We start from the raw sequence: 10,908 nt of genomic DNA, 5'->3' as shown, positions 1-10,908 counted from the left end.
AGTTTAATGTTCAGATCCAGACAGAACCCTATGAGTATGATGGCATGTTTTTTCTGCTTCTACATTCTGATGTACGCTAAATTTTGGAATCATTGTAGTGACCATAATTGCTTGTTTAGAAATATGAGGACTGCTTAAGAAGGTTGGTAGTAAAGACTTCCCCAGACATGTTTTAAAACAAAGAGAAGCAGGTGGGCATGGTTGACCAAAGGATCACATAGTCCTACTGTAGTTTTAGGAAGCTATCTTGTCAATGAGGTAATATGGTATATGTGAGTCCTAATCATCTGATGGCAGGGGAGCAGTGGAAGAAAAAATTAACTCATGGTTAGCATGAAGATTTACACTGCATTGTACAGCAAAGCTTCTCAAACTTTAAAGTGTGTCCATGTCACCTGGGGATCTAATTTAAAAGCAGGTTGGAATTCATGGAATCTGGCTCAAGATGGAGCTCCAAGTTCATAAAGAATGTTTTTGTGTTCTTCATGGGCAATTTATACTGCCTTGAAACATAGCCTGTCCCCTTCTCTAACCAAACACCTTACAGATAACTTGCTCAAGAAAGAACACACTCTTATCAAAATGGGAGATGATTAAAAGGCCCCACTTCACAGTAATACACAGAAACTGGAGAAGGAAAGGAGGGAAGAGAAAAGAAAAGCAAACAACACGGAAAGAACATTAACTAACACAGCACAGAGTGGATGTAAATTGTCCCCAAAAAGTGTCTAAAGATATTTAAAGCTTATAAACTAACTGTCTCTATGGAAGGAAAGCATGAAATAAAAACTATGCCTGCTCAGGAGGATGCAGCAAAACAAAAGAAACTGGTAGCACCTTCATGGACAGATTTCAGGAAAGTGATAGATTTTAAAATCTCAAATACAACGTTGATAGCAAAGATATTGATAAAGACAGAAGATACTGAAGTAAGGGCTAAAGACAGCAAAGAATTTTGAACAAAATAAAGCGAAAATGAGTCATTAGAATAAAAACTGGCGATTGGAAAGCTAACAAAAAGATCCAGTACATACATAATTGATGTCCCTACAAAAGCAAAACACACTTAAAGTATTGACTTGAGGAATGGAGATTTGCATAGACTCCATCTTACAAAATGTTACAAGAAGGAAATTGTAGAGAAAGATAAAGCTCTTCAAACAGTGTCTATAATTAAAAAGCTAAAATTTGTGACAGATGTTTCTGATTTTGACTATTATAACAACTAATATAGTTATCTTTTTCTAATGTTTTTTAACTTATTTTTAAACACTGTCTTGCTATTTTGTGAAAGCTGACACCAAACACCTGGAGTCATGCAACACTTCTTCCTCAGCTTCTTACATAGCTGGGACTATGTATGAAATTCTTAAAGAGTCTCCAGTCAATAACTGGGCAAGGATCTAGCACTTCTGACCCATGTGGGATGCCCTAATGTATACTCCAGAGGTCCCTCTTGGGCAAGAAGGAGGGCTGTTGGGAAGTAGGAGGACTACTACTGCCAATCCTGTCAGTTCTTTTCCTTCCCAGATGTTTGCACTCCTCACTGCATTTCAGACTCAGTTTCCTAGAGATGCCAACAGCACAGAATACTCAAGATAGTTGGGGGAAGCATGCAGTAAATAGGGTTCAAGGACTGGAGGTGATCCAAGGACTGTATAAAGAAGAATGATCAGTGAATTCCACTAGTTTCAACAGTAAACAATAAAAAAGAATCATTCATTTTTTAAAATAAAATGTTGGAGAGTATATTTTGGCCTACAGATGCAAATGCAACAAAAGTCTCTTAAACAGCACCTATAGGTGAAAACTGATTATTCCTTCCAAGTGAGAGTTCAAGAAACTTCCCATATAGCTCTCTGGCAACCACCACTGCATAAATCTTTGTAAAAATACCAAGATAAAGCAGCTTGGTATTATAACATGTGTAACTCCATGAAGTTATCTAGTTTGGGCCTTTACAAAATAAATTCTTTTTTTTTTCTTTTTTACTTATTCACTGAAGAGATTTGTACTCCTGAATTAAAAATCACATCGGTATATTTGTATGTCTCTTGAGCTTAAAGCAATTGGTGAATCTCAGTGGGCTTTCAGGCCATCTGAAATAGTTACAAGCATTAGAAAAGTAATTCTGCTATAGCAATTAAATTATATAAACAGGGTGGAAGATATAGCACAGTGATTGTGTTCATGCTTACCATATACAAAGCTATGGATTGGATTCCCAATTTCTCTCTCTCTCTCTCTCTCTCTCTCTCTGTACAAACATGTATGTGTACATATATACTTATATTTATGTATACATTTACAAAAAAATTTTATCTCCTCAGTCCACTTTGAGAAATCTAATCACACAAAAAATAAAATCATCAATATATAACGTATAGATAATTATTGAAGCATCATCTAAATAAAAATAGTCTAGCAATGACATGAATGTTCCTAATTGCAAAACTGATGACGAGGTTGTTTTACCACATGTTATGGAAATGTAAAAAAATAATTATGGTACAGTATTAAAAAAGAGTGTCTCCTAAAATGTTTTCAAACATGGGAAACTAAACAAAATAAGCATACTCCTAAAAAGAAATCTAAAATATTTTCATTATTTTTATTAATTTAAATACAGTTCAGTTGGGTAATTAATGAATATCACATATATTCTCAACAAGTCAGACTGTGTGTAAAACCACTGCTCTCCGCCATAATTTCACCAAAGCCCTTTTCATCTCATGGTTTCGCAGGCTGTAGATAAGGGGATTCAGCAGGGGTGTGAGCAACGTGTAAGCCAAAGACATCAGTTTCTTGGTTGCTGGTGAGTAGCTGGATTTGGGCTGTAAATAAGTCATACTGGCTGTGCCATAGAAAAGGGTGACTGATGTGACATGAGAGGCACAGGTGGAAAAGGCCTTCTGCCTCCCAGTTGTTGATGGTATCTTCAGGATGGCAAAGAGAATTCGAAAGTAAGAAAAGAGTATCAACAAGAAAGGAACCAAAACAATCAAAATGGTGCCTGTGAAGGCATAGATTTCAAACAAGAAGGTATCTGCACATACCAGTTCCAGCACTGGGGGAGTCTCACAGAACAGATGATTGATTTCATTGGGGCCACAAAAGGGAAAACTAAATACCCATGTGGTCTGCACAGTAGCCACCATGATCCCAGAGACCCATGAGAACATTACTAATTTCATAAACACCCTCTTGTTCATAATCATGGGGTAGGTCAGAGGATGGCAGATGGCAGCAAATCGGTCATAAGCCATTGCCCCCAGGAGAAAACACTCAGTCCCCCCAAAAAGAAGAATGAAATACATCTGTGCAAAACAACCCGCAAAAGAAATTGTAGTTCTCTCTGTGGTCAAGACCACTAGCATTTCAGGCATGGTGGCTGCACTGAAACTCACTTCGACTACAGATAAATTCTGTAGGAACAGGTACATGGGGATATGGAGGGTCTGATCCAGCAAGATGGCAGCTATGATGATAGCATTTCCCATCAGTGTCACCAGATAAACAACCAAGAAAACCCCAAAGATCTGCTCTTGAAATTTAGGTAAGTTAGAGAAACCCAAGAGAATGAATTCAACCACAGAGCTTTGATTTTGTCTTCTCATTGTAGTACTGGAGCCCTATTTTGTTTTTGCAGACATAATAAGCAAAAAAAAAAAAAAAATGAAGTCACCATCCAATAGCTGAGAGCAACAGCCTGCATTTAAATCAGAAATTCTGGCAGAGAATGAAGAGAGGAATCCATCCTCACAAAAACTTATGCTGGAAATTTTGGAGAATATCAAAATACTAGGATTAGTGGATCAAATACAAAAGGAAACATGAAGAATTCTTTTTAGAAATCAAAATGCTATCAAAATTCTGTTACAGTTTGTACATTATATAGTTTGTAAATAAATATAGCTTTAAAGTAAATACAAATATTTTATAACACTGGTTTAATTCCATAACTCTGCTATAGATATCATCTATTTTAATCAATGTTACATAAATATATATAAAGTCACAAAAAAATAGATAGATGGAAAAAACTAACCTCAAAATTCTGACAATAACCTAACAATCAGTAATAGTGAATTTTATGTAAATTTGCTGAAATAGTCACTAGATTCAAAATGAATAGAGTTTTATATGACAGTAAAATGTGACAACATTTCATAGGAACATTTAGAAAGGGTGTATTTTAGACTAATTTACCAATAGTGACACCTGTAGACTACATGAACTGGCTCCAGGCTTATTGATTTCTTTTGATTTCTAGACAATTCTATTGAGATTTCTGTGCATGTGAAATTTTTAGGGTCAGAGCTCCAAGGCCCATCCTTCCAACCATGATGATTTAAGGACAAGCCCACTTTTTAGTCATTCTGGAACTATAATTTCAAAATTTCCACTCTCTCACACCACTCTCTCTTTTCCCTGTCCCTAATATCCTCATTAAGAAGTTCATGGAATCACTAATTATTCAATAAGATATGATTGACCACCTACCTACCTTTTTCCAAACTCTATGTAGTCAGGAACACTACAGAGTCAAGCATTCAACAGAGACCAAAGCACACTACCTAAAATAACTATGACCCTCACCAGTAAGTTACAAAACATACCCCCTCAAACCTCAGGACTCTAAATGAACCTCTTACCCTCACTATGTTTTTTTTAATTTTTACCAATTGACATTATATATGTATGTGTAAAAATTTAACCACAGTATAATCCCTGAGAGTGGGAAGATTTTATTTCACTGCTAACTACACAATATTACAACAATCGCTGGCTCATGACAGATGTCAAAACACCAAGTTTTTGCCAGAGGAGGTGGCTCATGCCTGTAATCCCAATGATTTGAGAAGCTGGACAGGACGATCAAAAGTTTGAGGACAACTTCAGCAACTCAACAATACCAAACAAAATAAAATAAACAAAATAAAATGAAAAGGCCTGTGGACTTAGCTCAGTGGTAAAGCATCCCTGGGTTTAATTCCCAGTACCGGAGGGGAAAACAGTATTTTTTAAAACAAATGAATAGAAGATATTAGGAAAAGTAGACTCCATCTTTAAAGAATACAGTGTCTAAAAGAAAAGTAAAGCCAGTACACGACACAGTAGGGAAACAACTGGCAAGTAGAAATAAGTACTTTACACAATTTAAATCAGGGAAAGATTACATGTGGATGACAGATGGAGATAACCATATTCACAGGATGCTGTGGGTAGAAGGGCCAGTGGGTGGAAAGAGGGACACACAGCACAGGATGCACTTGCTTAAGTCCGAGGTCTAGATGACAATAGGGCTAGAGTGGAGACACTGTTTCTTCTGTGATGTTCTGAAAACCAGAGGAAATACAAGAGAGCCGAGGAAGCCAGTAGGACACAGAATCCCAGCCAGATGAAGGTATATGATGTCTTCAGTGCAGATCTGTAGGGCATTAGCAGCAGTTGAAGACAAATTGCTTTATTCCTGAGTTGGACCATAGTCATGTATTCAAATCAAGTTATTTACATATTTTTGATATGAAAAATCCTCCTAAAGTTAGTAAAGTACACTCTGCAGTACAAAATATTCAAGACTTATTTCTAATAGCAAAAAGAATGTACAACATGTAATCAAGTCCAAATATTAGAAAAATGGACAGGTTTTTAAATTTATATAATTTAGATTATTATAAAACCTTAGGAAACTTTTATAGAACTGATTAAAAGCACATAACAGAATAAAATTATCTTTTCTTTAAAGTAAGATAACTATGGTTGACAGTAACTAATTGCACAACTCAAAATACCTAGCAGAAATTATTTAGAATCTTACACACACACACACACACACACACACACACAAATAAAGTGGATTTTTGATTTGGCTTGGTTTGTTTGTTTTTTTTTCTAATAGGTGTTTTAAGTGATAGAAGTGCCACTTACACTCATACGATTATTGCACACCTGTATACATGTTTTAAAATGTCACATTATATTATAAGTATGTATAATTAACATGTTCTGATTTTAAAAAAATATATATGTTTTTAAAAATAAATAACACCAAAAACAACAATAATAAGAAAACTATGAATAGTTGTAAAGAACAATTGATTATGAAGGTTCCCTCTTTTCTCTCTATATTAAAAGACTAACAAGTAGGACTTAAGCAGGTTGCTTCTTTCCTTAGGTTTCAGCCTGCCAATCATATATAGTTAGTGTGGGACTTATTGACAAAGTTCCCTGAATTTCATGATTAGTGCATGCAAAGTCCTTATGCCTGTACTATGGTCTGCAGTTTTCTCTGAAAAACAAACAAAAAAGAAATAGACAAGCATCAAACCAAAAAATCTTCTGATTCAAATGTTTCAGCTGTGCCTACTGATCCCTGAGGCATGTCTTCAACAGCGTCATCAACCCTCACTGAGAACTCGCAGCAAAAAAAAACCTTTAACAAGTACACAAGAAGGAGCCGCATTGCCTTACCCATTGACTCTGACTCTCATTTGCCTGCTACTTCAACAGCACTCTCACCACTGATCAAAAGACACCTGTTCGTATATGCAATTCAGTGGTTCACTGCACTGATTTTTAACCTCCTATGACATAGAATCATGTGCCCCAGAGAATCCCTCCAGAGAGAACTTGGAATGCTTCCCACAGACCTTCTCATATTTTGTATGAGAGCTACAGAGAATTGAAGAATTCAGTTCTGGGCAGGGAAGAAAGCTCAAGAGAACACACATGGAGCGCCAGCCCTCCATGTGTACACAGGGATTGAAGGCCTTGTACACATGAGACTCAACTCCAATGTGACGTCTCCCAGTAGGAGTTTTGTGAAATCAGAGGGTGAAAGAATGTTGTAAACAGGGAAAGAAGGGAGGAGTTGGGGGAAGTGTGAGCAAAGTCAGGTAGCAGGTGGAGGATTCAACTTGACAGAATGCACAGTTTGGGCAATGGTGGGAATTAAGTAAAGCAAGAAGACTGGTGCTTTAGTATGTTTCAGATGTCATCATGTATGTGAGTTCCAGTTCAAATTCCATTTCTTACCAAGAACAGAGAAATTCCTAAGTTTTAAATTCAGTGATCCAAAGTTAAGTGATCTTCCAATAAACTTGGAATTCCTCAAGGGCCAAGACTATTTCCCCAGAGACATTCACATTAATCCACTCCTAACAGAATTGATTTATGATAAAAATTAAAAACTAAAAATTATAATAAATATGTATCTTTCATTTTATTTTTGTTTTGCAGTGCTAGTGATCAAAGTCAGGGCCTCACACATGCCAGGCAAATGCTCTACCAATTGAGCTACACCCAGCCCAAGATGTGTATTTTAAGTTGTACATTCTTCTTGGCTTTTTAGCTTTCAAAAAAAATTTTTTTTATTCCTTAATAGACTCATTTCATTGATGTCTTTAAGAGCAATGAGAAAATTTCAGGACACCAATGGACAGAATCCAAAAACCAAATTGGCTAATAATGCTTACTGAAGGCTGTGATGGAAGGAATATACAACATTCAAATATTACTCAAACTGGTTTCAACCTTCTGATGAAATTGCTTTTAGTGAAAATCTAGTTCATGTTATACCTCCACTTTTAATTTTGGGCAGAAATACTTGTAAATAAAGATGGCTTTCCCCATAACTGAGTGAGAACATGGAAAAGAATTGTGTTTTACTCCTTTGTTGCTATCCCTAAAGCAGAAATTAAGGGCAGTACAGCTGATTTGATAACATAATAGAGAAATATGATGCCCATAATAGAGAAAGGCATGAATAGACTGTTGTATCATGTGTTGTGCAAACTTCTTTATCTTTTAAGAACAAATGACAAATGATAAACTGGTCCCTCTCTACTCTCTAAGAGAAACATTGAAACAGAAAGCAAGCATGAAATGTTGCAAATTTTGTAACCTTGAAATTATGCATTCTGAATATGTCACAAAATTAGTGATGGAGCACAAGGGCCACAATTAATCAATTATATTTGCTTCCCACAATAAACCTCAAAAAAGAATTATTTTTTGTTATAAACAAAATATCTGAGGGCAATTGAAATGGTAATACAAAGAAAGTCTCTTAAACAGGATGTAAGTGAAAATGATACCAACACTGGCAGGTGAGAACTCAGGAAACTTCCCATGTAGTTCTCTAATCAACAACATTACACAAAAATTCATAAAAGCACCAAGAGAAATATAGATTTAACCCCCCCAAAATAAACATATTTTTAGTCTTTTCTGGAACCAAATTTTACTCCAGAAATAAAAATCACATCACCATGTTAGTCTCTTGAAGCTCTGTCAGTGAGGATCAGTAGGCCCTCAAGTGAAACTGAAGTAGTGATAATCATTTTGAAAATTAACCTATTACATTTCCTAGTACTCCTAAAATAATAGCTATTAAAATATATAAGCACCAAACTACTCATCCTATCCATCCTATCAGTCCATCACACAGAAATAAAAGCATCAATACATAGAAACCTATTGAACTAGATATTTATTAAAGCATCATCTTAATCACAATACTCTGATAGTAACCTTGATGCCCATAATAGAGAAAGGCATGAATAGACTGTTGTATCATGTGTTGTGCAAACTTCTTTATCTTTTAAGAACAAATGACAAGGGGCTGGGGATGTGGCTCTCTCTTTTAAAAAAAATAATAATAATTTAAAAATAAATAAATAAATTTTTAAAAAAAGAACAAATGACAAGACTACAGTATTAAAAGAGAAGGATCTCCTGATATATTTTCAAACTCAACAAATTCAACAGTGTGAACACACTAATATCAAGAAATGGAATCTGTTATCATCATTTATTAAATTCAAATAGAGTTCACTTGGGGAATGAGCAAATCTCACATGGCTTCTCAACAAGTCAGACTGTAAAACCACCGCTCTCGGCCATAATTTCACCAAAGCCCTTTTCATCTCATGGTTTCGAAGGCTGTAGATAAGGGGATTCAGCAGAGGTGTGAGCAATGCATAAGCCAATGACCTCAGTTTCTTGGTTGCTGGTGAGTAGCTGGATTTGGGCTGTAAATAAGTCATACTGGCTGTGCCATAGAAAAGGGTGACTGATGTGACATGAGAGGCACATGTGGAAAAGGCCTTTGGTCTCCCAGTTGTTGATGGCATCTTCAGGATGGCAAAGAGAATTCGAAGGTAGGACAAGAGTATCAACAAGAAAGGAACCAAAACAATCAAAATGGTGCCTGTGAAGGCATAGATTTCAAAAAGAAGGTATCTGCACATACCAGTTCCAGCACTGGGGGAGTCTCACAGAACAGATGATTGATTTCATTGGGGCCACAAAAGGGAAAACTAAATACCCATGTGGTCTGCACAGTAGCCACCATGATCCCTGAGACCCATGAGAACATGACTAATTTCACAAACACTCTCTTGTTCATAATCATGGGGTAGGTCCAAGGATGGCAGCAAATCGGTCATAAGTCATTGCCCCTAGCAGTAAACATTTGGTCACACCAAAAAATAGAATGAAATACATCTGTGCAAAACAGGCCACAAAAGAAATTATAGTTCTCTCAGTAGTCAGAACCACCAGCATTTCAGGCATGATGGCTACACTGAAACTCACCTCCACCACAGATAAATTCTGCAGAAATAGGTACATGGTGATGTGGAGGGTCTGCTCCAGCAAGATGGCAGCTATGATGATGACATTTCCCATCAGGGTCACCAGATAAATGACCAAGAAAACCCCAAAGATCTGCTTTTGGAGTTCAGGAAAGTTACAGAAGCCCAAGAGGATGAATTCAATCACAGAGCTTTGATTTTGTCTTCTCATTGTACTGCTAGAGCCCTATATTGTTTTTGCAGACATAGTAAATGAAAATTGAGATCACAGTCCAGTTGTTGAGAAATCAAGTCTGTTCTTTGTGTCAGAAGATATAATGACACACACACATTTTGAGAGAACATCAGATTGGCAGTTTTGAAGAATGGTCAATAACTCATAACAGTGAATCTTTAAAATAAGAAGCGAAGAATTTTAGCTCGGAAATCTTATTTAATATGTACAGAATAATAGCAGATATTCTCTGGCAACTTTTTTGCTTAGTAGCAAAAAATTAAATCTATTCTTAGAGCATGTATGAATGTTGTATTATTTAGAATCCATTGTCCATTACATTCATGTATGCATCTGTGTTCCTTTTTAATTTTATCATCATATGTGCATTTTAAAATAGAATTTCAAGTTAGACAAATAGCAATAAATGCAGAAAAAAATAAAACTAATGATAATCCCAATTTTGAACACTTTTTTGGTCAATATTTATTATAAATACCAAAGTTCAAATGCATTTTTATTACCTTATTAAACATGAAAAATAAAAATAATATACCCAGATATAAAAACATTCAAAAGGAGTTGAATTGAAGATTCACTTTTCTTAGGTGAACATAAGTAAAATGGCTTTAAGGATATTGATTTTTAGTCAGTCTGGACTTGGCTACTAATATTGACATTTGCCTCAGTGAGAAAGTTTAGAGGTCAGTTCTCTATAGCCTATCAATAATTATGTCATAAGGTGAAGGTGGCTTTTAGAGCTACAGAAAATATCAGTTAGGATCATTCTGATCCTGTGGTTTAATCCCTCTCTTTCCTTTTCTCTCTACCTTCCCCTCTCCACAGCCCCCCCGCCCATATATTAGGAAGCTCATTAATCATTACTACTCAATGAACACTGATTTAGCAGCTACTGCAGAGGGCCTCTGTACATTTACATATAAACTTGTGCCATAAACTGAATAGTGAGGCCTTCCATGACCACACTGTATGCAATAGCAGCTCTTAATTCCCATCTCCCTGGTTTATTTTTCACCATAACACTCACCAACAACTGAAATAAAACATATTTATTTGAGTTTTTATGTTAGTATC

The 10,908-nt window shown here is 35.9% G+C and overlaps 2 protein-coding genes across 2 annotated transcripts; both read right to left on the bottom strand.

Moving 5' to 3' along the window:
* Positions 1 to 2,672: 2,672 nt before the first annotated feature.
* On the bottom strand, positions 2,673 to 3,653 carry LOC144254547 (olfactory receptor 10A3). Its single transcript, XM_077797853.1, has one exon. The coding sequence runs from the start codon at positions 3,615 to 3,617 to the stop codon at positions 2,673 to 2,675; it is 945 nt and encodes a 314-aa protein (XP_077653979.1). The 5' UTR covers positions 3,618 to 3,653.
* Positions 3,654 to 6,262: 2,609 nt separating this feature from the next.
* LOC113197314 (olfactory receptor 10A3) lies at positions 6,263 to 9,846 on the bottom strand. The gene is given in 4 exon segments (XM_026409563.2): positions 6,263 to 6,292; positions 8,862 to 9,238; positions 9,241 to 9,441; positions 9,444 to 9,846. Coding segments are annotated over 4 exon segments (1,011 nt in total).
* Positions 9,847 to 10,908: the final 1,062 nt, after the last annotated feature.

Source organism: Urocitellus parryii, chromosome 4 (assembly GCF_045843805.1).
Source record: "Urocitellus parryii isolate mUroPar1 chromosome 4, mUroPar1.hap1, whole genome shotgun sequence".
Classification (NCBI taxonomy): Eukaryota; Metazoa; Chordata; class Mammalia; order Rodentia; family Sciuridae; genus Urocitellus; species Urocitellus parryii.
The sequence above is the reverse complement of the archived record's forward strand: the minus strand, read 5'-3'. Positions and strand labels throughout refer to the sequence as shown.